The sequence below is a fragment of the Hyperolius riggenbachi genome, chromosome 12, assembly GCF_040937935.1.
Source record: "Hyperolius riggenbachi isolate aHypRig1 chromosome 12, aHypRig1.pri, whole genome shotgun sequence".
Lineage (NCBI taxonomy): Eukaryota > Metazoa > Chordata > Amphibia > Anura > Hyperoliidae > Hyperolius > Hyperolius riggenbachi.
The window spans coordinates 151529023-151557007 of NC_090657.1; the positions used below are offsets into that span (position 1 = coordinate 151529023).

General features: G+C 44.2%; 1 protein-coding gene across 1 annotated transcript in view; it reads left to right on the forward strand.

The window, feature by feature from the left end:
- The first annotated feature begins 8225 nt into the window (after nt 1-8225).
- Nucleotides 8226-27985, forward strand: part of EMILIN3 (elastin microfibril interfacer 3) — a 49810-nt gene continuing 30050 nt past the window's right edge. The window contains exons 1-3 of the mRNA XM_068263399.1: nt 8226-9003; nt 18946-19068; nt 22606-22862. Of these exons, the coding sequence (XP_068119500.1) occupies nt 8819-9003; nt 18946-19068; nt 22606-22862 (565 nt within the window). The 5' untranslated portion in view covers nt 8226-8818. The remainder of the gene's footprint in view (nt 9004-18945; nt 19069-22605; nt 22863-27985) is intronic.

Here is a 27985-nt window from a genome sequence, read left to right on the forward strand (position 1 = left end):
ACTCTTTACTCTCCTTATCTTCCAAGAGATGCTCAACAACTTAATACCTGTCTTCACAATTTCTTTGTACCAGATAATACCCCGCTAATGCTATAATCAGTACCATAGTACTGCAGCAGCTCAGATACTTATTTTAAATCTTCTATGGTATTCTTTAAGCTAAAAAACAAAAATAATGTTAACTTTCTCTGTTTAGCAAATCCAACGCTGATGTAATGCCTGGGGCACTAGGTACTTAGCAGATCTATAGAAATCGAGGAGTCGGCGATAGCCAAAGGTCATACACGTATCAGAAACCGAGGTACCAGGAGTCAGACAAAATCAGAGTCGTTAACAGGCTGAGGTCAGAACCGAGTATCAGATGACTGCAGTACAGAGAGGATAAGGCAGAGACAGAGTCGTAAACAGGCCGAGGTCAGAACAGAGTATCAGATGTCTGTAGTACAGGAAGGATGAGACTAATCAAAGTGAGAAGCACGCCGGGTCATACACAGGATAACAATCAGGAGAATATACAATATAATATAATATATAATATATATCGGCAGGGTCTGCATATATGTATAGCTCTGAAAAACTAGCTGATGTAGGCACAATAGCAAGGCAAGGTCCAGCGCTCAGCGTACTGATAGCTATAACGGAAAGCGAGTAACTGAATGCCCTGGGCTTATATAGAAGGAATAGATCACAGACCAAGACCCCAGAAAAATCAGACCAATCAGCAACATCCCTGCAGCAAGTGTCAGCTGACCACAGGAATCAGCTGACACACCTCAGACACGCCTCCTTAACCTATAAAGGCAGCTCTGAGCTGAGCGTGTCCTCCTAGGGAGACTGCCAGAAACAACACGCTGACTCACATCTACAGGGAAGCCGGGGATGCATCTGAACAAAGAGGAAGAGGAAGCTTCTTGCAGCTGCTCAACATTGTCAGAGCAGCCTCCAGAGATAACACCAGATAAGTTTGTTACATCTGATCACTTGCTGCAATCTGACTTATTTTGTTGTTTATTACTTTATACTGTTGTATTCTTTTTTCTTACTTCTTTTTCATTAATAAAATATATTGGAAAAGAAATTAGAGGCTAATTCAGTCCAACCCTATCATTTGTCATGCTATTACGTGGCGACTGGTTGAAATGTATCAAGTTTAGTACATCTTAATAAGATTCTTTCCTCGTTGGCCAAACTCTGGTTGAATATAGCCCCTAGATTTAAATTGGTTTCTACCCAATCACCTAGATTGTCCTTTTTAGAGACTCCTAAATTTCCCCCTGCTTTTTGTTGCTTTTTCTTTGTGAATTGAGAGAGGGCTAGGTACAGCAGCTAGGTTTTGGATGGGTGAAAATTGTATTTCTTTCCAACAGGCCGGTTTGGGAGGGGTTCTCCTCTGCCGGAAGCCTTTCGTTAGGGTCCATCCGAAAATGGCGCAGGGAGAAAAATGGCGCACCGTTCTGCCGATAAATGTATCATAAAACGCTATTTACCGTTTTAATGTAAATACAATAAAACGGTAAATTTCGTTTTATGCTACATTGATTGCAGAGCGGTGCGCCATGATAAACATGCAGGGCTGAGGGAGAGAGGCAGCGGGAGACTAGAGGGCATAGGCAGCGGATGTATGCAGAAGCATACGTTACCTTATCCTGGGGCCGCTCCTTCCATTCGTTTGCTGTAGTCCCGCAGCCGGCCAATCAGCATGCGGAGACTGAAGCCACATGGTGATTGGCCGGCTGCAGGACTACAGTAAACGAATGGAAGAAGTGCAGGAGCGGAGGGAAGGAGCGATCGGCGGCCGGGACAAGGTAACGTATGCTTCTGCACACATCCTCCCCGCTGCCTATGCCCTCCAGTGTCCCGCTGACTCTCTCCTCCCCCGACCCCCGCTGCATTCTTGAACAATTATAACGCTATTTAGCGTTATAAGTGTAAGGCACACTGCCTGCGCCATTTTTTAACACTTATAACACTTATAAGTTAAGTCTATGGGGCACCCTTTGTATTCCCCTGGCGCTGTGCGCCATTATTAACTGTCACGTTTCGTTATTGTCAGATTAGGCATTATTATAAGTCCCTTCCTCTCCCTCCCTAGAACTTACCACATTTGAAACTATGTACTTTGGATCTACTAGACAGAAGGGTACCATTTTAGCTGTACTGTATATGCTCTCCTGCTTAATAAGACCAAAGAGGTTAAATTACCGTATATGGGGGCCTGGGAAAGGGAGTTGGGGCAGCAGCTGACTCGCGTGCAGTGGTCCATTTGGTGGGAAACAGTGGCAAGAATGGATAAAGTGGAACCAAATTAAAAATACAAGATTTCAGAAATAAAATCTATTTTCTAAATTATAATAATAAATAGCAGCCTTTTTTCAGCTGCATGATGACAAAAATAAAATATTTTACATTTATTGGAGGAACCCCTCCCATCCTTTCATATTGCTGGGACAGAATCCGGCAAACTGGTGGAGTAGGTGGTGTCCAGCAAAGGAGGAATTGCTAATGGCTGCCACCTGTATAACCCTAGTTATGAAAAGAGAAGGGTGAAAAGCATGCACTGAAATGCTCATTAGGCTTGAAGGAGTGTTTATTTATCTTTGTATGTGTCAGAGTGGTGCAACTAAATATTTTGAATTAAAAAAATGTTTGGTTTGGGTCTGCTTTAAATCTAACATTTTTAAAGCCATCCCAGTTAAATTGCTATTACGTTGGTACCTCACTCCTGTCAGACTACATAGATTTTATCATTGTGTCCCCTCCACTTTGGTATTAGTAAGGTACGGTATTAGAAGCAGATGATCAGCAGGACAACCAGGCAATTTGCATATTTAAAAGAAATAAATATGGCAGCCTCCATACCCCTCTCACTTCAGGTGTCCTTTACTGAACAATAAATTCTGCAAATAAATGTTAGGGTATTGGTCCATGATACAAAAACTGATACAAACATAAAAAAGGAAAGTTGATCTACCAAACAATGTTTAAAGTAGAAGGTGGTTAATATTTTAGAATGGCCGAGTCAAAGTCCTGGCCACAGTTCTCTAGAAATCTTGTGGAAGGAGTAGACAGTTCATCATGTAACAAAGCCTACCACCATCCCAAACTTAAAGCTGTTCTTTATAGAGAAATGACCTAAAATTCTTACAAGCCAATTGGCAGGACTGATCAACAGTTACCCGAAATGTTTAGCTGCAGTCATTTCTGCCAAACTCACAACCAGGTTATAAAAGTTCACATGTTTTTTTAATTCATTTATCTGAAATCTCACTATCTAATTTTAGGACTTGCATGAAACACAGACCAGATTTTAGGCCATATTATTGCGAAATGTGGAACGTTCGAAGAGATCCACAAACATTTAATCATCGCTGCACTACTCATGCATACAAAAATCTGAAATGCCTGGCATTTCATTCATTTTACTGCTAAACTTATTATTCTTTGTTAACTGACACTTTACTTTGATGGGGTTCCAAACCTCTATCAGTATTGTTCCATGGTAGGCATCTCAGATTGGTGTTTTGTGGCTGTCATACAGCCCGACACCTTTTTCTGGCACTTCAAGAGTTTGAAGGCTTGTACCCACCTTGCAATTTTTCCCAACAATTTTCAAGACGACCGGCAATTTTTTTAGCAGGCTGACAGGCGCACGATCATATGAATGTTGCTTAGCATCGCACAGCGATAGTGAGGACTTCCACACAAAGTACCTTGGCAAAGTAATATATCACATGACGTTGCACATGCCCACTGGCTGGGAGGGAGCGCTTGTCGTCAGTGAGATGTTGCTGGATCCATCTTCCTGCATTGCGAGGTGAGTACGTAGCTTTATACCTGGTACACACCATGCAATTTCTTCTCAGACAGTTCGAATCAATTATTTTTCTGATTGATTTTCTGATCACTTCTATACAAAATTCCTCAGAAAAAGATTGGAATGATTGGAAATCAGATCTAGCCTGTCAGAAATGGTCGATTCAACTCATCTATCTGACAGAAAATTGCACGGTTTGTACCGAGCCTTATAGTGCATTAGGATACAAAAGCTCCACTGGTCAATAAGACCTCTTTTGCTCCTACATTGGTGTAGTTCAGCGATTTAAAATATGCCTTCTTGTACATATATTAACCCTTTCCAAACCACTATTGGACTTGGTCCGATAGTGGTTTATTCTCCTCAGCTCCTAATGTTGGTCATTGTCCAACAAGAAGCAATATGCCCAGTAGATTAAAGTGTCACACTAAACTGCGCCGCTGCACCACGTAATATACACATTACATGGGTGCATATGGGCTCCCTATTGCCTGCCGGATCTATTCTGGCACGGCGTCAGGCCCCTCTGATCATAGTGTCGGACTAAAGGCTCATACACACATCAGACTATAGTCTTTGGAAAATGAAAGATCACAGACCAATCTTACCACCCTTCATATAGTATGAGAGCCATATGCTACACAGTCTTTTCTATGGAGCTGAACTCCACATCAGGAAAAAATCTTTGCAAGATGCTGCACACACAGATGCTGTACAGACACAAAAGATCAGTATCTGCAAAAGATCTGTTCCTGCCAAAAATCCATTCCTGCAAATTGCAATGATAGTCTATGAGGTCTGCAGATCATCATACACACATGATTTGACTGGCATTAATCTGCAGATCAAGCAATCATCTGCAGATCTGAAAATCCATCCTGGTGGATCTGATCTGCAGATGAATGTCAGTTAAATCTTGTGTGTATGATGATCTGCAGATCTCATAGACTATCATTGCAATTTGCAGGAATGGATTTTTGGCAGGAACAGATCTTTTGCAGATACTGATCTTTTGTGTCTGTACAGCATCTGTGTGTGCAGCATCTTGCAAAGATTTTTTTCTGATGTGGAGTTCAGCTCCATAGAAAAGACTGTGTAGAGTATGGCTCTCATACTACATGAAGGGTGGTAAGATTGGTCTGTGATCTTTAATTTTCAAAAGACTATAGTCTGATGTGTGTATGTGGCCTAAGTCCTACATTTCGGTCCCCATCGGTATCACACTGCGCTGTGTAATTATGCATTTCACTGGCGCACATGCACAGCAGGGCATTGCTACAGAGCACGAGCTTGTGCTGGCCACAGCCCCTCTGCTGATAGATGGGTCACACTAGTGCAAGGTGGTAGATAACCCACCGACACCCACTGCAGCAGCACAGACAGATCACCCACATCAATGGGTGTAAAAGTAAGTGCTGGGTGGGACATAGGTGAATTGTTAAAGCCCCTTGCACACTTGTATGCATAACCGCCACACACATCCCTGCCGCAAAGGCCATGCAAGTCTATGGAGACTTGCAGAAATTGTATGATGCAGTAAGCCGGAAGTAGCAAAATCTCTGCAATTCCGATGCAAAGTCTGTAGTGGGTTGCCACATGATCTGTGCCTGCCGCACGGATTATGCAGCAATGTAAATCAATGGGTGACCCAGTGGCTTAACAATAGGGGCTGCAGCCCTGCACCCACGGTGGGGACCGCTCAGGGCAGTTTTGGGGGGGGCTTTACCTCGGGCTCTCCCCTCAGCGCTCCCCTCCAGCATCTATCAGCGGCGGCGGAAGGGACACATACCTTCATGAGTTCCACCGCTGGAGGTTCCTCTCACGAAGTGTCTGATGCTACTTCCTGTTTAAACAGGGAGGTGCCCATACACTGTCGAATTCCCGCCAATATACAGCAGATTCGATCACTGTGATCGAATCTGCTGTTAAATCGATAACGCAAACGCTGACCAATCGGCCGATTTCCATCCGAAATCGATCCCGTTGATCTGTCCCTGTGGAAAATTTCTCTCGATCGCTGGCGGGTCGTGCGTCTATAGCGGCATTCGATTAGCCGACAACCGACACAGCATAGCCGCAGCAATACATTACCTCTCCGCTGGTGCGAGTCCCTGCTGTCCCTTCTCCGGCTGGGCATCTTCTCTTTACTTCCTGTCCCCTCCTGTCAGGGGAAGTTCAAACAGTAGAGCGCCCTCTACTGTTTGAACTTCCGCTGGTCACAGGACATGACAGGAAGTAAAGAGAAGATGCCCAGCCGGAGAAGGGACAGCAGGGACTCGCACCAGCGGAGAGGTAATGTATTGCTGGAAGTGGTGGGCAGCGGCAGCTTCACAAATCGTGAATCGATTTCATGCTGAAATCGATTCAAAATCTGTTTGCAGTCTATGGATAGCCAATAGATCCCTCTGTGATCAGATTAGATCAGAGAGGGATCTATCTGTTGGATGATCTGGTGGCAATCTACCAGCGTATGGCAGGCTTTAGAGATAGGACCTCCGCGGTGGATGGAAGGATGTGTTCTTGCCTGCCGTCTGCCACTGATAGATGCTGGAGAAGAGCGCGCTAAGGGGAGAGCCCGAGGTGAGGGACTGTCCCATGCTTTCTCCTCATGCTGCGACCCCTCGGGCCCCCCAAAATGGCCCTGAGTAAGCCTGGGGGGAGGGGCGGGGGTGCATTAACATTTTTGCAGCGGGGGGAGGGGGGGTCTAGTGATTTCTAGTTAAGCCCCTGGCGTGACCCAGCAAGTGTGCACAACGGAAGCCCGGTGAGACGAAGCATGCTTGCACGGACCTTCGGGGACATACACCATTAGCCGGGGGGAGGGGGCTATGCATATGACCCTGTTGCCACACAGTAGCGCAGGGTCATTTGAAGCCTAATTTCTGTGGTGCCATGCGGTGCTTGCACCACATCACACCACAAACCTCAGGTATGCAACTGGCCGAAATGGACTGGAATGGATTAATGCAATTCTAAAGTGTAAAAAGAAAACCAAAACATTTAGATACTTATCTTAGTAGAAAGCCTCTAGATAGTCCAGAGGCTTCACTCATTCTTCTCCAGGCTACTGTTCCAGTGCCAATCCCTCTTTACTGTCTGTCTTGGAGCACTGCCATGGTCAAGTGCACAAGCACTGAGCATGCCGAGTACAATGCCCAGTAGAGGAGGGTGTGAAGTAGTAGTTGGGGCCGCCTTAAAGCTCTGGGCCCCCCTGTGGTCTCAAAGCTGTTCCCCTGTAGTTTCACCCTCGCTCTTAGTTTATAATCTGATCAGAGAGGGCTCTATCTGAACCAACCCCTCTACACACTGTATTTTTTTATTATTTAGTATTTATATAGCGCCAACATATTCCGCAGCGCTGTACAGAGTATATTGTCTGTCGCCTAACTGTCCATCAAAAGGGCGCACAATCTAATCCCTAATATAGTAGTCTTATGTCTATGTATGTAACATGGAGTCTAGGGTCAACTTAGGGGGAAGCCAAGTAACTTATCTGCATGGTTTTGGGTTGTGGGAGGAAACCGGAATGCCCGGAGGAAACCCATACAGACGGGGAGAACATACAAACTCCATGCTGATAGCGTCCTGGCTGGGATTTGAACCGGGCACCCAGCGTTGCAAAGCAAGAGCGCCAACCACTACGCCACCGCGCTGCCCTGCACAGATTTTCAATAGATTTCAGGCCAATTTTACCTAAATCCAGCCCTGCCATGTGGTAGGTTATTGTGTCTCGGAACTCACAAGCCAAAAAAGTGTGGGCATCTCTGGCTTAGGAAGCGATGTGGATCTATGAAATTATCACAACGGGAACTTGATGACTTTATGAAGTAAAAAAAGTTTAATTCCCCCCCCCTCCCCCCCCCCCCAAAAAAACTCATTTTATGCCTAATTAATGTTTTTCAGATACAAACTGCTGAAATCAGGGCTTCATGACTCGTCTTGAAAACATAGCATAGCTATACAGAGAAGCAGGCAAGCGCCATGCTGAACCGCACATTAATAAGCAGTGAATATGAGAGTCTGTCTGTGTGCAATGTTACATGGCTATATGTAGCTGAGTACATTTCCACACAAGCCCCTAAGCATCAGGAATCTACAGCTTGTGTAGGATGAGCTGGCAGTCTCGCTGGACGTCACTCCTAGTGCAGAATGTGTTGAATGAGAGTACATGCATTCTCCCTGTGCACATGTGCCTCTGTCTGCAGGGACCCTCAGTGCCAGGCTGAGTCTCATGTTGCTGCTGGCAGAGGTAGCACGGCTTCAGGAAAGGGTAGTGCAGGGGGGTATATTATTCTAATCCCACTGACTCCTCCTCTCCCTCCCTCCACCCCAGGCACCCCCTCCCCTCCAACAGGTCTGGGGTATAGAGGGAGCTGTGAGGAGCTGACAGGGGCAGGGGGAGAGAGGGAGACTCCAGAAAGTCACAGACTTGGAGAAAGTTTGAGGCACACTGGGAATTGCAAGCACTGGATACAGGAGAAGTTAGGAGACCAGCAGAGGACTCTTACGCCACAGAAGAGATGAAGAGGTTTGAGCTGAAAGAAAAAAAAATGCAGAATGCACTATAAAGAATTTGGAAAGTAAAACAGAGAAAAAGGCTACAAGCGGAAAGAGAAGAGAGAGATGGAAAGAGAGTCAGTCTGAGCCAACGACTATAGCCAAAGACAGTCACACGTTGTGACACTGATACTCTTCCTGACATATAGAACGCATCCAGAGCCTGATCAGGACACCAGTAGTAACTTTTTCCTGAGAAATTGCTACAAGTGACGGACTTCAACTCCATTGAAAGTCTTAAGGACCAAACCTGCGCAGGTTCTGATCATTTAATACCCTTGTGGAGTGTTTTCCTGTAAATCCGATCAATAAGATCCATCACTTGAAAGAGACACTGCAAACCACAGACCACTTGTTTAGACTGGCACAAAGTTAATTCCAGAGACAGGACGAATATAAAAAGGTCTTTTTACAGTGCTACGCTTCAGCCTCACTGGCACGGCTAAAATGCAGGACTGTAAGCTCAGGATTTTGCTTTTAATTGCCATCTTTGTGTGGTTAGGTGGGCTACTGTGCCCAGCTGATGCCAAAGGGACATACTTCCCACCGCCGGCCACAGGCAGGTTTATTCACAGCCTGTACACACCTGGCACCCATCCCCAGACTTATGGCAAGCCCGTCAGCAAGCACAGGTAAGGCTAGTGCATGCACAGCAGAGGATGCCATGGGCATCAGTACTGGCATATTAAACTCATCACCTGCTTTGCCCATTGTGCATCCAATATCTTTATTCATGATACGATAGCTTCCAAGTAAAAAAAAAACTAGCATCAAAGTCTTTATCTGTACTTTATATATAACTTTAAAATACGTACCGTTACTTCATTTTGGTACTTATTCAGCATTAAAACTTCCAGCATTCAAAAAAAAAAAAAAAAGTGAAATTCAGTTGTCCAGAGAATTCTGTGCTTCAGCTGTGAGAATACCTCATAGCTCAAGGCATAATGAAGAATTTGTATAATTATTATACGTTTTTATAGTACCAACCTTCTTTGGCACAGTACTACAAGCAATACGCCTATGTACCACGAGACTGTATTGTTTGATCAGTTTGCCAGCTGGCTGGATCTGTTAAGCTGGGCACACACTGTACAATTGTGTACTCTCAACACAATCGTGCTCTAATACCATTAACGATTCCCGATTGGGATAGGACTTATGGTGATTTGCCACCTTGGCATGGATTTACTAACAAAATTACATGTGCAGCTACTGTGCGCAAATGTTAATACAAGGCATCACGCTGTGTTTTACGCACAATTGCATATTTTACCATATGATGATATTATATAACAACAAATAACATTTGTAAAGCGCTTTTCTCCCGTGGGACTCAAAGCGCATGGAGCAGCTTAAGAGGGCTGCAGCCCGGCTGGGCACGCTCAGTAGGTTAATTAAAAATACAATGTGCTCACGCTTAATCATCCTTACCTTTGCATGCTTACGCTCGCAAAATAATGTTCAGTTTTCAAGCCTTTACTACACTGTGTTCAAACCGTGGGATTTAGGCATTCAAATTGGTGTGGCAATCTGTGCGCAAAACCATAGCATAGTGCTAGTTCCTGCTTCATCACAACTGTGTGTCTTATGCCTAGTACACACTATACAATATTCTGTTCGATTTTTCTGTTAGATTTTCGCTTTTCTACACAATCTGTTCATAGCATTCAAAATCTATTGGCCCGCATATAGTACACGAAGGTGGTGAAATTGGCCAAACAACATTGGAATTGTGTTCCAGGCTTAAAAGAACAATGGATTTGTTGGTAGACCCAATAAGGATTTTCCTCAACACCTACATTATTATTGAAATCTCTACACTGAGAAGTAATTGAATGCTTTCAATTGATCTCAGTGAAGTTAATGTATACATCTCAGGTAAATCTGATAGGGACACTAGAGAAAAAGCCCCACCACCTCATACTGTTAAGTTGGACACACAGAATGCAACCTGGTTGTACAATTCTTGTTTAATCCTACTACTTTTGTATAAGAGGCCCTACCTAAATAAACTACTGTATTTCAGCATTTAGTTCATTGGCTTTCGTATGATACAGTTGTTAGTGAAATTGCACAAAGATTGTTCAATCATATTGCAAAGAGTGTGGCCAGTCTGGAGATGTAAAGACTGAAGCCCAAAACGATGACAAATGGTCGTCTTGCCCTTCAGTCTGATGTCTATATAGTCATTCCATGTCCACTGTGTTTGTCAAAACATGGCCAGTGAGGAATTGGCAGTGGTTACATTTTTCAGCCAATTGCTTTGTTCCCATGCACATCAGGTAGTCCCCGCCTCCACCCCTCCTTTTAGGACAGTACATACTTGGCCAAGTCCAATGTTGTAGTATTCCAGTGTCATAGTATTTTTTGCGCCCTGGCAGAATTTGCATCCCAGAGGAGAAGGTTAGGGTTAGGTAGAGGGGAAGGGGAAGATTATTGTAAGAGAGAATGGGTAGAGGGTAGTTTTAGTCACAGGAGAGGGTAGGTTAAAGGGATACTGTAGGGGGGTCGGGGGAAAATGAGTTAACTTACCCGGGGCTTCTAATGGTCCCCGCAGACATCCTGTGCCCACATAGCCACTCGCCGATGCTCTGGCCCCGCCTCCAGTTCACTTCTGGAATTTCAGACTTTAAAGTCTGAAAACCACTGCGCCTGCATTGCCGTGTCCTCGATCCAGCTGATGTCACCAGGAGCATACTGCGCAGGCCCAGTATGGTCTGTGTCTGTGCAGTACGCTCCTGGTGACTTCAGCGGGATCGAGGACACGGAAACGCAGGCGCAGTGGTTTTCAGACTTTAAAGTCTGAAATTCCAGAAGTGAACCGGAAGCGGGGCCGGAGCATCGGTGAGTGACTGTGCGGGCACAGGATGTCTGCAGGGGACCGTTAGAAGCCCCGGGTAAGTTCAACTCATTTTCCCCCGACTCCCCTACAGTATCCCTTTAATGTTTGGCAGAGGAAGTGTGCAGGGTATTTTCAGGCATTGGAGAGGGATAGAAAGTGGCGTAGCTAAGGAGCTTTGGACCCCAGTGCAAGTTTTCCATTGGGACCCCCCAATCATTCTATACATAATTCATATGGTGCAACAAAACCTGTCAAGGACATCCACAGTATGAGAGGTGTAAGTAAAGAAGAAGAAGAGTTTCTAATGATTACCACTAATCAAAGCATGTATAGAAATTATCATTACCAGCATAGCACCATTGAAGAGCAAATACTGCATTTGAAGGAGGGCCCATAGTTGGCCCCTCTGATTCGCAACCTTCTGCATCCCCTGTTGCAACACCGCTGGAGGTAGGGTAGCATTAGGCAGAAAAGAGGGGAAGTTAGTGTTAGGCAGAGGGGCTGGAAGGTTAAAGTGCGGCGGAGGAAAAGTGGAGGATGCAGATCCTGACAAAGTCATAATTACTTTCACTACACCGGCACAACTGGAGAGCTTGCTTCATTGTGCAGCTGGTTGTTCCACAACCTAAATATTTAGTGGGATTTAATGGAGGAGTGGAACTGATCAGTGCCCTAAGCAAAGCGCAGTAAGTTTCAGGCACCAATCAGAAGTAGTCTTTCCTTGTAATCCTTCCAAGACTGATGAAAGATGAAATCTTATTGGCTGCCAGGTCTTTCAGGAATATTTCCTTCATCATAGCTATTGATCAGAAACCCATAGATCTTTACAAATGCCCAACATGCCATGCACGTTAGTTATAAGGGCTGCATTGTGACACTACAAGGAGATGGGGGGGGGGCACACAAACATGTTACAAAACTTTTTACCAAACGCAAGATACGACAGGAATGAGAATGCTACTCGCTCGAGCTTACAATGAATTCCTTCTTTGTAATTCATATTCCTCGCAGGTAGATAGACTGCTGATGTTTATTTACCTAAAGAAAAGAAGCAGGAAGGCATGCTGAAACCTGTAGTGCAACAACAGTGGGGCTTTTCAGCTCAGGACTTGACAAGTAACTGTTTTGCTTTATAGAGGGATATAAATATTTAATAGGAATTGTTATAAAAGAGACAGCGTTTGAAACGTTCATTATTAACCCTTCACATGCCGCAAAGTGCCAAAGAGTGTCTGTCACAGTGAATGCCATTGCATGCTTACTAAAATTACACAATTGCCTTATGTCCTTTAGGAGTAACGTGTCCATAATTTTCTTTTTTAAATGCAGCTGTCCATAACAGCCCAGCCATCTCTGACTAATTTCACTTGATTTCTGGTGGGTGTGGCTAAGAGTAATTTTCTGTCAACCTTTTAGCCAGTGACTAATGGTTTAGTCAGAGATATGTATTTGGCAGATGAATGCAGAACAATGGGGATTTTTTCAGAAGCCGATATCTTCTGACAGCAGCACCAAAGCAATAGGGTATAAATGACAAACGATTATATCACACAAAGAGGAAGCCATCCACACTTGGTGGAGTTCTCCTATAATTTAAACTTCTCAGGTTACAGAAATGGAACCGAAGGAATGATTTCACCCTACAGCTTGCATAACTGCTGAAAGCAAAGGTAAAAAAATACCTCTTCTCAGGGCCGGCACTGAGGCTCCAGCCTACTGGCGCCTGATGGTGGAGAGGCCACCCTCCTTTTCTTCTTTCCCTCCCTCCTCCCCATGCAGTGTTGTGTGCAGAGCATAGAAGAAGTTACTCAACAGATATCTAGTACTGGGAGCATATTTAGCATCATACACTGGGGAAGCTACTTAATACTGGGGACCCTACTGATACCTGTACTAGGGAGCAGACTCTGCTTACCCAATACTAGGGGGCTATCTTTGGCTACTTATACTCAGGGACAACCCCAGCTACCTGTACTTGGGAATACCTCTAGTTAACTAATACTTAGGGTCATACGTGGCTACCTAATACTGGGGGTGTACATCTGGCTAATATTTGGGAGCACTTCTGACTACCTATACTTGGGGACACATCTAGCTACTTAATACTTGGGGGAACCTCTAGCTACTTAACTACTTCAAGACCGCCCCACGCCGATGGGCGTGGCCTCGGCGGCAGCCCCAGGACCGCCTAACGCCAATTGCCGTCAAGTCCTGGAGCTGCAGTTTGCAGGAGATTGCACGCAGGCCTGCTTGGGGGGGGGGGGGGGGGAGCTCTGCCCCGCCTTCAGTCTCCAAACGCGAATCTCCGCTCAGGAGACAATTACATTGTACAGCCCTGCGATTTGCAGCAGCGCTGTACTGGGGACAGCCGTGTGACACCCCTGTCCCACTGAGGCACAAGTGAGCGATCGGCAGTGATAGGCTGAAGCCTATCACAGCCGATCGCTGTGATAGGCTGGCTGGGGAGGGAGGGGAGGTAGGGAAATAGGGGAAAAAACACATTTATTGATTTTAAAAAAAAGACAATAAATATTTGTAAAAAAAAATAAACAACTCTGTTGGTGGGGAGAAAAGGGGGGGGGGGGGGGGAGAATCACTTGTGTGCTGTGTTCTGTGACCCTGCCTTGGCATTAAAGCTGCAGTGGCCAATTAAACATAAAGCAGCCTGGTCTTTAGCAGGGTTTAGCACTGTGGTCCTAAAGTGGTTAACACTGGGGTTCCATTTGGCTACATAATACTGGTAGGCACATCTGGCTTACTATGCTGGGCAGGGGAGAGGTGACGGCTGAGACAGCAAGCACACTTGCGGTACAGTTTGGTAGGCGTTTCCATCAGGATTTGTGGGCGGAATCTAAGAACTTTTGTGCACATAGGCTCCTGTGATGTAAATCCGAGCCTGCCTCTCCCAGTGTAACAAACAAGGATTAGGACCTGCAACTACTTGAGAAGCATGCTTCCCTCCCACCACTGCTCTCTGCTCAGAGCTGTAATCAGATTGCTTGTTCCGGCGTTCAGCTGCTTCCCTTCCATGCAACTGCCATCACTCTCCCCTGTTCTGGTCTTCTTACCTTTTGCATGATGTCACATGACAAGCAGGAAGACTGGGTCAAGAGTGAGAGATGGCAGCTGCATGGAAGAGAAGCAGCCCAGATGCTGGAGCAGGTAAAATAAATACAGCTCCATGGTGCTGCAATTCTACAGGAGGTGGGTGGAGGGGGACAGTGGCCACACTTGTTATACTTGCCTTGCAGAAAGAAGGGCGAGGGTGGCCATAATTGTTATGGTGCGGTTATCGCAGCCACATTTGTTATGGGAGGTGGGAGGGTAGTCTCACATCACCGTACTCTTTCCTGCCGCTACCCCACTGCAGCTCTTTGCAGGGGCCATTACTGTCTATGAGACAGGCCACAGTTCCCACGGTGCAACGCGATACGATGGAATTGATCCGTCCGACAAACAAGTTGCAGCATGTTGCCAAGTGCTGCGCACGGTACTGAACGGCAACACAACCCTATGCGAGTTTGTTGAATATCGGAATTCACTCGAAAGTCATTTATTTTTAGCGGCTGAACTTTCTAGGGGAAGTAGGGGATTGAGGCATTTATTGCTCCAGACCTGGTTGCTAGAAAGGCAATAAAAGATACTCTTCCTGGCAGACCTGGAAAATGGCCCCAATCCCACATTTCAAGATCCATTCTTCAGAGAACTGAGATAACAAAGCCAGAAACCAGAGGGGCTTGAACCACTTACGGTAACTGAAGGCGTGGCAGGAAGTCAGCTTCCCCAATGTCCTGGCAAGCCTGAATGCCACATCTGATCCACCTAGAAATAAATAATATACGTTTTCTATCATGTTTCCATACTTCGATCAATGCCAGCTTTATGGATTGTCGCTGGACACAATATGAAGGTGTTAAGAAAGACATCAGTAACAATTGTAACACGTTGGAGATATGGATATCTGTTATAATAGATGATGAACCACCAGTAGTGATGGCACAAACTGTTGGTTGGCAAACAGTTTGCAGCAAGCAGTCGCAAAGTTCGCATTCACCCCCATGTTTAAGTATGGGGCGCGAACATCATGTAACATTCATCGTTGTTCGCTGTAAACTGTTTGCCTACGAACAGTTCGTGCCATCACTAACCACCAGTGTTTGACATGTATGAATTAGAGAGCACGTGCTGAATTCGAGACGGTTAGCTCATTCAGTGGCGGGTGTACTCTCAGGGTATTATGATATTTATTCATATTGCAGACTGCTTTCTTCTTCTAATGAGAGGGCAGAACTGGATCAGATAACAGAGTCTGCCCCTCTCTCATTACAACTCCGCCTGCAGGAGTGCAGGGGTTAAAGGTCTGAACACACAGACTGTCAGGGTCCTTACGTGCTAACCAAACCCTGGATCCATCCCAGATCCATCTGCTGGCCGATTGGACTTGACCCAACTTAAGTCCCAACTTTCTTTATTTTTGGACTGTTAAAGAACTTTCTAACAACTTCTTGGACTTACAATTCCAATGGACACAGTAATTCCACAGACTGCTCAGACTCTATCCAGTTTTCATTTCTACTGTATTTTCCCAATATTTTTACTATATCAAATCTCTTCTATCATTGGATAATTATTGATATTTTTTTTTAGTCTTTTATGCACAATTTTCCATAAAATAAACAATTACATTTGTTTCAGTCTTTTGTGCTTGTTCAGAATATCCTCTGGAAAGAATTTTGGCTTTTGGAGAAAACATTACCAAAACTATTTTTATTAATGATTGTTATGCCTAGTTGGATGTTTAACCACCCTGGCGTTCTGATTAAATCGCCAGGGTGGCTGCGGGAGGGTTTTTTTTAAATAAAAAAAAAAACTATTTCATGCAGCCAACTGAAAGTTGGCTGCATGAAAGCCCACTAGAGGGCGCTCCGGAGGCGATCTTCCGATCGCCTCCGGCGCCCAGAATAAACAAGGAAGGCCGCAATGAGCGGCCTTCCTTGTTTTGCTTATATCGTCGCCATAGCGACGAGCGGAGTGACGTCATCGACGTCAGCCGACGTCCTGACGTCAGCCGCCTCCGATCCAGCCCTTAGCGCTGGCCGGAACTTTTTGTTCCGGCTACGCTGGGCTCAGGCGGCTGGGGGGACCCTCTTTCGCCGCTGCTCGCGGCGAATCGCCGCAGAGCGGCGGCGATCAGGCAGCACACGCGGCTGGCAAAGTGCCGGCTGCGTGTGCTGCTTTTTATTTCATTCAAATCGGCCCAGCAGGGCCTGAGCGGCAGCCGCTGTCGGTGTTGGACGAGCTGAGCTCGTCCAGACCGCTCAGCTGGTTAAATAACCCTTTTCCCTACAGGACTAGTTAGAGTTAGCATTGCATCTTCTAATGCTAATGAGAAGTGGTGGCAGCATACTTGATCTCTGAAAGAGATCATAGATTGCACTGATTGTGCAATCGAAATTGTATTGTGTGTGGACTCACCAACCAATCCAAATTACTTTGTCTACACTGCACTGAGGTAGGGTCATATGCCGCTCTCAAATGGCACTGCACCATATGTGTAAGAGACCTGAATTCAATCAAAAATCCAAACTCAAGGCCCTATCAGTCGATTTTAAATAGTCATTTTATCAACTAATCAATACAAAAGGCTGTTCTTTTTCCGATTGAGGACAGTGGGAGCATAGGCGAGAACATTGTGGAAGCATAAGGTTTTATAGCATCAGCCAATACAAAGATCAATACCAGATCATATTCTGTATGCAACAAAAGTTTGGCATGCTATTAATATTGGGCACATGGCTAGTTCCACATCACATCTGCTTAACAACATTGCCTCCTACATTTTAAACTGATTATAAGTGCCCCGTATCACCAAAAGTCATTTTTAATTTATAGTGTTAGGGAATTCCTCATGACGGGCAGTTTCAAGTGACAGGCAATGAAAGACCAATATCAATGATTGCATGCAGATAATTTGCATATTCAGGAGTGATGCATTGTTGAAGACCTGCATTCACTTAAAACTGAATGATCGCAAATACCTTCTGTTTTAAGAAGGCAAACTACACTGATGCAAGAGACAGATTCCATTTATAAGCAGATATTCTGGTAACAGGTACCCCAGTAACTGGCTAATAGATTGGGTACCTTAGTGACAGGCAGATTCTACTGACAGGCATCAATGTTAGGCAGACTCCAGTGACAGGCAGGTAAATGGAAGGCAAGTGACAGATAACAGGTAAGTAGATATGTTACAGGTATATAAATGATGATTTTCCATTGATGATGTGTAGCAAACCAAAGGTGACTTTTTTGGTGGATTTAATGTTAACTGCTTTACAGAAAGACTTGCTAACCTCATCTCAGTCAGAGCAGTATGTGAACTGTATGGAGTTCTGTTCATTCATTATATGCAGGCGGCCTGTTACTAATAAAGAAAAAGCTCATATAACTCGTCTTTGACTGGGCGCCCTTGCCCGTGCTGGTCCCTGGCGCTGTGCCTGGAATAATGTAGCAAAATTGTTTCTGTTGCTGACAGCACCCCTCACACAGCGTGATGTCCTTCTTTATTACTATAGATAGGCTGGCTGGTTCAATAAGCAGGCACAGCCATTCCCGCAATTCTTATTTGGCTCAAGTGTCAACCTTCAGGTGAGATGTGATTGGTTGTTAGGAAACACTGTGCTTTACATATAATTATTATCCCTTGCACTCTTTTTTTATGCTACATATTTTAGTCTTAGTCATTCTCAACTACATACTTATTTAAAGTGAAGATTTCAAGTAAAAGAACGGAGTGAGCTATAAAAAAAGGCATCAGATACCACTGTTCATAGACTGCTGTACAGGGAGGGAAGGGTCCATGTTTACTGCCATCCAATTAGGCATTGAATGCAGTGATTCTCTCCCATATGTTCCATGAGAATATCATGTGACCTGTGAGGTCATTTCTACCTTAATTTAAAGCATACTGTAGAAGATAAATGTGACATGGTTTGTATCTTGAGTAACCAACATGTTGCTTACCATAGTACAATTTCAGTGCTGCTTTTTTTCACATAGATGATGTCTGCTGCTTGGTGTTTCTCCTGCATGGGAGCTGCCATCTTGCTGGTGAGGTCGGTACTAGGCACAGAACAGGGAGAATTCAAGCATTTTAAGTCTCCTGTACCCAGTTACCTAAGTAATAGTCTCAACAGAATCAGTTTATCATCATTCTTGAAGCAGGTCATCTCGACTTCCACGCAGCGCCGGATTTGGGCGTCGCTATTAAATCTTAGCAATTTGGGCGCTGGCAATAGCCAGACCCTGAATTACGTGCAGGGGGGAAACATTAGGTAATCAGTAGGGGAATAGATTTTTTGTAATTCCCTAGATTACCTAGTGCAGGGAGAGCTGTCTCTTGACTGCTCCATGCGTCTAAACCTCGTACGTCAGAAACATATGTACACATCATTCCTACATCTGTAGAAAGGTACAGTAAATTCAGCTTGGGGAAGAACTGGTAACAGAAAGAAGGCAGCTGTAAAAGGTTTCACCTCTCACTTCTATGCAGGACCTGGACTAATGTTAACATGGGCTTATTTGAAGTCTCTGTTATTTTATTTGAAAATGTATTCTTATGTTGCATCTCTTTTTTTATTGATATGCATCTAATGGTGGTCTGCTCTCTCTCCCCTCCTCCCTTCTTGCTCTCCTCTCCCAATCTGTTTCCATGCTATGGCTTCCTCTGCAGAAACTACTGTGTCTATGTAGTGGAGAAGAATGTGACCTGCACACTGCATGATGGACAAGAACCGTACATCAAGGCAGAGTACCTCAAATGCAGCTGGGGACCCAAGTGTCCGGGAACTGTTGTGTAAGTGCTGAACAATACATAGCAATGTCTAATATTGTACACACCAATGTAAATAGAACAATATCAGCAAATCATGGAGCCAGGCCATTGCCGATAGGCAAAGTTGGAGGGTTATGGTGAAGATTCAGTCTTACAATTTGAGGTTACCTAGAAGTATCAGGTTAGGGTAGTGTTAGGCATTGCTTAAGGAAGTAAAGTGAAGGTTACGGTCAAGTGAAAGATCAGGAAGAGTCACTGTAGTGACATATAGAAAAATGCAGTAAAATATTCAGGATACTCACTTCTACTGTAATTTTCCTATATCCATATATTACTGTATATTGAATGTAGCGCTGCCCAGTGGTGTAGCAATAGGGGGTGCAGAGGTAGCGACCACATCAGGGCCCTTGGGCCAGATGGGCCCTCCCTAAAGCACAATATTAGCTCTCTATTGGTCCTGTACTGGTAATAATCATTTCTATAGACGCTTGAAATAGTAGTAATCATTAATAAACTGTTTCCCATCCCCTCCTTGCAAATTTGACACTGTGGAAATCATTGGCAGGTTTTGTTGTGCCATAACAATTGTTATATATAGAGTGCTTGAGGGGGCCCATGTAAAACTTGCACCGGGGCCCATAGCTCCTTCGTTACACCACTGGCCCTGCCCTTGCACTGATGTTTAGCCTAGGCTGATGTTGCCACCTGTAATAATGTTTCATAATGTAAATCAGGGTGAGGAAAGATTGTACAGTGGGCAAATGATAGTACAATGACTAAATTCATTTATGAATCAATGTAAAAAAAAATAAAAAAATTATTCACTGCAGTTCCTCTCTAAAGGACAACTGAAGTGAGAAGAACATGGAGGCTCCATATTTATTTCCTTTTAAACAATACTAGTTGCCTGGCAGTCCTGTTGATCTATTTGGCTGCAGTAGTGTCTGAATAAAACACCAGAAACAAGCATGCAGCTAATCTTGTACGATCTGACAATAATGTCAGAAACACCTGATCTGCTGCATGCTTGTTCAGGGTTTGTGGCTAAAAGTATTAGAGGCAGAGGATCAGCAGGATAGCCAGGCAACTGGTATTGTTAAAAAGGAAAAGCACGTATCCACCACGCAATTTTCCAGATGATTTTCCCAATGACCGGCGATTTTTTTGAGCATGATTGGTCGTTTGCAACTTGGGTACAGGCGCGCGATCACGAGAATGATGTTTAGCTACACATGCCTGTAACTGTCATGGCGGACTGGATCTTTAAGATCCTCGACGATTCTACACAAAGTACCGCGATCATTTGGCTTTCTGTTCGCGTTCTGTTCGTGTGCCGTTGTGTAATGTTATGAGCAGGAAGAGGAGTCACCGAACGCTCGTCATCAGGGGACGTTGCTGGACCTGTCGGGTGGTGAGTACTCCGCTTAAGGCTGCCTTAGAGGCTGGAGGTTCAGGGTATTGTTAGATATAGGTTTGAAAGAGCATAGTTTGGGGGGATGGTTAGTGTAAAGGTGGCCACTATTGATACAGTTTGCCAAACGATCGATTAATGAACAATTCTTTGCATGAACGATTGGAAATGATCATTTGGGATCACTAATGGACATGAATCTCCTAACCAATCTGCTCAGATTGAAGGGGTTGAATCGAAAATTGGATCAATTTCATTAATCTGATTGGATTGGTTTTTGGCCATTAGTGGTCCCAAAGTATAATTTCCGTTTGTTCGTGCGAATAATCCATAATCGATCGTTCGGCAAATTGTATAATTAGTGGCCACCTTTTGGCTTAGATTAAGATGAAAGGATAAGGAGGAGCAGTGTTAGGTATAGGCTGGAAGTCTCTCTGAATAGTCAGCATAGTGTACTACTTTGGCATGTTAGAGGACCCAGAAGCATTTGTTGGTATTATGTTTAACTGAACCTGTCATCTGACTTTAAAGGGATGCTGGAATAAAAAAAAATCAGTACAGGTTCCAAGTCTTTAAACCCAATCTACAAAATACGATTCTTTATACGATTAGATTACGATTCTATTTACAATCCGAAAAAATCCGACATGTCCGATCGGGATTCGATTCTATTCAATTCGATTTGCTATTGCAAACAATGGCAAATCGAATTGAATCGAATCCTGATCGGACATGTATTAATCGGATCGTAAATAGAATCGTAATCGAATCGTATAAAGAATCGTATCGTGTAGATTGGGCTTTAGACTTTTTTTTGGCATCTCTTTAAAAGTAGCTTTTATATACCATATTTTTCGGTCTATAAGACGCTCCTGACCACAAAAAATATATACTAAACCTGGTGCATCCATGGTTATGCCCCCTTTGTATCTCATACCCCCTTGTCTCTCTGTGCCCTCCTCTGTCCCCCTTGTGTTCCGCCTCTGTCCTTATTGTGTCCTCCACTATGCCCCATTATGTCTCCCTTGTGTCCTCCACTATGCCCCTTTGTGCCCCCCTTCTGTCCTCTGTTAGGACTCTTCGTGTCACCATGTGTCCCCTCTGCATGGGCACAGTACAGGGAGTTCCCGACATTGCAAAGAGTTGGAGGTTCATATTGGCAGGCATTCACAAGTTAGGAACTCCCTGCATTTGGACTATAAGACGCAGTGACTTATAGTCCAAAAAAATACAGTACTTGATATATGATTTTCTCCAAATTGGTTTAAATATAGCAAAACCCAATGCAAAAAGAATTTGACCAATGTGACCCAACTCTTAATAATGCATGCTATTCCCCGCTTCTACTAAAGTGGACGAGAGTCTGGCTTACTCTGCTATATACAAGATGCCTCAGCGTTGTGCTTTCTCATTAGAAAGCCGAGAAAACCTTGTAAACTGAGTGTCCTATGTGCCAACTCTGCCCCACTCCACCCAGCACCGGGTATATGTTATACTGGTTTCAGAACTCTCTGTAAACAAACATTCTGCACAGCTGAACCTGCCAGTACTAAAGACGTCACCACCTGTAATAAACGTCACAATGTAAATCAGGAAGAGGAAAGATTTAACAATGAGCAAACACTGACTAAATACTAAATATTGTAAAAAAAAAATAAGCAATTGTATTCATTATGTTACTTTGATTGCAGTTCCTCTTTAACCCTGCCTCTAAATACTTTTTTTTGCATTACTGTACTCTGTTCTCTAGTCTGCTAAGCCTGTAGGCCACGTAAGACTCTATACATCATTACCACAGCCTACTTCTAATTTTCCTCTTACTTGAATCATGAAAAGCTAAACAAAGGATTTTGAAAGCAGAAGCATTTATTTCCAGCGACTGACATTTTGGTGGGGTTTTCTCACTGGCTACAGAGGGGAATGCACCCCACCGCTTCTGCTTAATCATCTCACAGTGCAGCCAAGGAAAAAATTACTGTTTGTATAGACTTCATTATAGAACATTAGAGAAAGCAGGATCTAGTCACCTGCAGAGACTCTTATTATTAAATCTGGCAGACCCTGGAAATTGATGTTACTGGAATAGTTTGGGGACAGTCATGGCTGGCTGGCCAGCATCTCTGATTTGTTTTATCATCACTTTATAGGTACAGGACCCTGTTCAGACCAAAGTTCAAGACTGGGTACAAGGTGGTGACGGAACTGCAGTGGCGCTGTTGTCCTGGGCATTCGGGAGACGCCTGCCAAGATGGCCCCATTGTCCAACCTGCCTACCATCCACCTTACATGGGCCCTAAAGCAGCCCCCAACCAGCAGCTGTTCCCTCCAAAGATGCCTTCCTACCCCAAACTGCAGCCTGAGACATTTCCCAGCCCTCCTATCACATCTAAGAAAAGTGGCTATGGTAAGTCAATCATCCACCCTATTTTTATATTTTCACCAAAAATGAAAATATTTTAGGGATATAAATATATAAACTTACACTGTTTATGTACAGCCTGGATCTTTACATTTCAGGAGGTCACATTTGTATGGTTCATTTTCAAGCTGCATACATTTGTATTGCATAATCCTGCATCAACAATTTGCATCTTATTAATCACCTCTACCTGCCATAGCATTGTTAGGTTGTTTAGGCTTCCTTTGTTATGCCAACTAGCAGTGCCCAGTTAGGTATTAAAATAACCATCCTTCCCTTTCTTTAGGAGCTGGTTATAAGATTTTCACAAAACACAATGAGCTAAGAAAAGTTCTATGGTAACCCCAACAACAGTTGTCAATCTAGGCTTCTGATGGGTTTGCCTATGCCTGAAAACAGCTCTGGGGGTAGACCAGGAAGACTGCAGGGTGTTGGCATTGGCAATATGGCACACAGCACCTGTACATTTTATTTTACAAAAGTTAAGGGCAGCTTCACACTGGAGATTGGCGGCCAAAAACCTTCAGGCCTTCAGGGATTATGGTAGTACGTTGTAATCCCTGTCCGGCATTCGGCCAACAGGAAGTGACACTCACTTCCTGTTGGGCAATTGATGGCGTGTGCGGAAGCGTATTTCTAAAATAGGTTTTGAAGCATGCGCAATGCTGAAAACTGCGGCGGGGTTTTTTAAGTAAGGTGCGTTGCCATAGACTTAAATGATTTCCGGTCCAACGCAGATCATCGCAGGAGCCGCGCGGTAACACGATTGGAAGCGCGTTAGGGCACTTCCGGTGCAGCGTACCGCAACGTGGGTACTGTGAACTCCATACACTTTCATTGCCTGGGGATGTGGTGCGGTAAGTTTACCACACCACAACGCTCCAGTGTAAAAAGGGCCCTAAACCTTTTCCAGTACAACTTTGAAAAAACACTTGTATATAATTTGTAATAACAGCCTGGATTAGGGCCGTTAAACATTATTAAATATGGCCCTATATCAACAGCATTGCAATTTATAATTATGTTACCAACTACCTTCAAAACCAGTTTAAAATTTGGATCACTTGATCCTTGGTTGCTGTTTCCTAAATAGAAAGATTCATCTCTGGAGGCGGCCCTCACACAGAGCAGTGCTCATTTACATACCGTGTGCATTTTTTTTTAATTGTTTGACTAAGCGGAAAAAAAAAAGTCAATCAGATTTCTCTTGTCAAAAACAAGAACAAAAATAAAAACTGAATCGTGTATTACCTCTTTGGTAGTTTCCCAAGCAATGCCTAACGATTCCAAATGCAGGCTGCATCCGAATTGACCAACTGCATAGATGTGCAGAGCTCAATACACAGGCAGTTTACACAACTTGTATTCAACACAGATGCAGCCTATGGAGAACATTAGCTTCGAAAAACAGTTTGCACACAGATTGTTCAGTACTAGACTTTTCCACCACGATGAGGGGGTCCCACAGAAGAGACCTAACCTCTAACAATTAGAAACATAGTGTACACCTGGGGCAGCTAGCCATAAAATCGGCTACACATTTTCTAGAGAACAGCAAAAAAACTGGCAGTGCTACTAATCAGGCTGCAACTGAAATGAAACTAAGAGAAGTGTGCAGCGCCCACCAGAGACTTAAATACTCATCTTGGATACAAATCAGATGAAAACTACGCACCAAACCCTAAAACCCTAAACTTGCATTGAATGCAAACTGATACACATGAATGTAGCTAGCCACAAGTAGACTTACATTTTTGGACAACGGCAAAAAACGGCAGCACTTCCAAATGCAGGCTGCACCCGAATTGACCAGCTGCATAGATGTGCAGAGCCCAATACACGGGCAGATTAAACAACTTACATTCAAGTTGCAGATGCAGCAAATGGAGGACATTAGCTTCCTAAAATAGTTTGCTCCCCACCAAGAAATGCTGAACAGCACCTCAGCACCTCTCTCCATTGAGAACAGTTAAACTATAAGCGTGACCCAAGGTACTTGAGTAGTGTGACCGTTGCTACAGTGACAAACGGTTACTAACGGTAATGCTCGCTAGTAATGGGTGTTACCGTAGCAACAGTTAAGCTACTCGAGTACCGTGGGTCGTTCTCATAGCATAAGTCACAGAACACACTACTGGAAGTAAGGGTAATATTGCAGTGTACTGTCATTGCATGGGAATATTACTGCAAGTTAGTGCATCAGGCCCAATGGGCTTGATTCATTAAGTTGCACTGCTAAGGCTGCACAGCTTAATGTGAAGGAGCGGCCGCTATGCACACCTTACATATCAGCTCGTGATGCTATGTAAGGAGCATGCCTTCCTTAGTTACGCACGTTGCTTACATAGCAACGCACGTATCTTTAAATGCGGGTGGCTCCTGTGAAGTATCGCGATACTTCACTAGCGGTCGCTACTATGTTAATTAACATAGTTACTATGCAACGTGTGCTGCTATGTAAGGCATGCATAGCGGCTACTCCTTCACATTAAGCTGTGCTGCTTTAGCAGTGCAGCTTAATGAATCAAGCCCCATATGTCTCTAACATTATGCTGTCAACTAAACTGACTTCAAGCACTAATCTGATCTACAAGACAAATATTAACCTCATCTCTAAAGAGAACACTAATCTCACCCTTCCCTAATGTAACACTAACCTTCTTCCTTCCCTAGTCCTAATACTAACCCTCAACCTTTTTTAGCCCTAATACTAACCGTCTGCCTTCCCTCGTTTTAACACAAACCCTCATTCTAACACAAGCTCTAGCCCTAAAAATCTCCACCTTTTCTAGCTTTAACACTAGTACCTTCTAATAGTAACTAATCTCTAGCCCTAACACTAACCCTCACCTTTGCCTAAACCCCTCTCTGCGTTTCCTAATTCTGACACTAATCCTTCTCTAGTCCTAGCACTAACGCTTACCCTTCCCTAAACCCCCACTGCCTTTCCTAATTCTGACACTAATCCTTCTCTAGTCCTAACACCAACGGTTACCCTTCCCTAAACCTCTGTCTGCCTTTCCTAATTCTAACACTAATCCCTCTCTAGTCCTAACACTAAAGCGTACCCTTCCCTAACCCCCCGCCTTTCCAAATTCTGACACTAATCCTTCTCTAGCCCTAGCTTACCTTCCCTAAACCCCCTCTGCCTTTCCTAATTCTAACACTGATCCTTCATTAGTCCTAACACTAAGACCCCCTTTACACTTAATCAGTTGCTCTCAGTTAAACCTGAAGGAAAACTGATTTTCAAAGTAATGCCCATGTTTTCCTATGGCACAGCTCCCAATCATTTTAACGGAAATCTTTTTCACAATGCACTGCTATGGAAAAAACACATACCAACGCATACTAATGCGTACCAACGCATACCAACGCATTGTGTAAAAGGGCCCTAACCCTCACGCTTTCCTAAACCCCTCTTCTTTTATAGTTCTAACACTAATCCTTTTCTAGTCCCAACACTAACCCTCAGCCTTTCCTATACTTTATCCTAACCCTTTCCCAAACATTATATGCATTGAATAAAAGTACTGTTGATCTCTCAAAAACAGACTCGTAAAAGGGGCTATTGCATCTTCCGCATTTAACTTGTAAATAATTGTACAGATGTCTAGTAATATATCGTGCACAGTGCCAAATAAACACATTATTTTGTTATTTGCTTCTCAGACAATTGGACACAGTAACACCATTGCTATGCACACATAGGGCTCTATTCACAAAGCATTACCGCATTCGGTAATGCTGAAAACAGCTGATTTTACCGATCGCCTTCCCTAATTACAATTCACTAAACCTATTACCGCACAGAAAATTACTATCACCGACTAGTGAGGTAAATTACCGACTTGTGCAGTAATTGCCTCAAGAAATGTCGTTTGTTCTGTAAATTACCGAACGTCTGCCTCATGCACAAAATCTTTAGAGAATTTGGAAAAAAAAGTGTAAAATACAGAATGAGGTATTTTACCAAACAAATTTGCCCTTTGTGAATAGATGATGTATATGTTATGGCCAGAACCCGAAGTTTGGCCACTTTGCATTCTGGCCGGCCACTTCGGGTTCTGTCCTGTCAATGTGGCAAGTGGCCGCGGCGGTGCGGCCAATGTTAGAAATGAAATGATTCCAGTAAGATTAATGTATGTTCTGGCCGTCTCGCTGCGGCCAAATGTTTCAAAAGTGAGTTCATTTAATGAAATTAAGCCAGCGGCAATGTAACAAATGAAGCCGCCGGCTTCAGCTTTCTCTCCTCCCCCTGCCTCTCTCTCTTACGGGAAGCCGGCGGAGACATGCATGTCCCCGAGAGTCGTTCGTCGCGCCAGGGCAACAGAGCGGGGAGGCTGCAGGCATTACTTCTGTCAGCACCCGCTCTGCAAGAACGAACAGCAGGATTCCCTGCTGCGACAAACGACTCTGAGGGGACATGCATGTCCCCACCGGCTGCCCAGTATTGTATAGGAGAGAGGCAGGGGGAGGAGAGAGAGCTGAAGCTGGCTTCATTTGTTACATTGCCGCCGGCTTAATTTCATTAAATGAATTCACTTTTGAAACATTTTGTCGCTGCGAGACGGCCAGAACATACATTAATCTTACTGGTATCATTTCATTTCTAACATTGGCCGCACCACCGCGCCCACTTTGCACATTGACCGGCCAGAACCCGAAGTGGCCGGCCAGAACGCAAAGTGACCAAACTTCAGGTTCTGGCCGTAACATATACATCTAAACACTGGTTTAGGAGGAGGTTGTAAGTTTGCAGTAGGAGACACAGTCACACAGTGTAACAGCTGCAATGCCTGAGGACCCCAGTGTACAGCCATTGTATGTAGTTTAGACTCAGCTTGATGGGTGGTAGTCCATAGCGGAATACAAGGAAGAACTGTTGTAGTCAGCCCTCCTCTATGGCATCATCTGACATCAATTCAAAACCTGTCAGACATAAGTTGTGCTTCCCATCTGTTTACAGCAGTGCTTGTTCCACTTGTAAATTATCAATTTCTGCATCCCTAATGATGTCAATAGTACACACAGAAGAGCAAATTTAACAGAACAGAACAGCAGATAATGTGGGGCTAGAGCTCTGGCAGTGGAGGCCAATAGCAGCT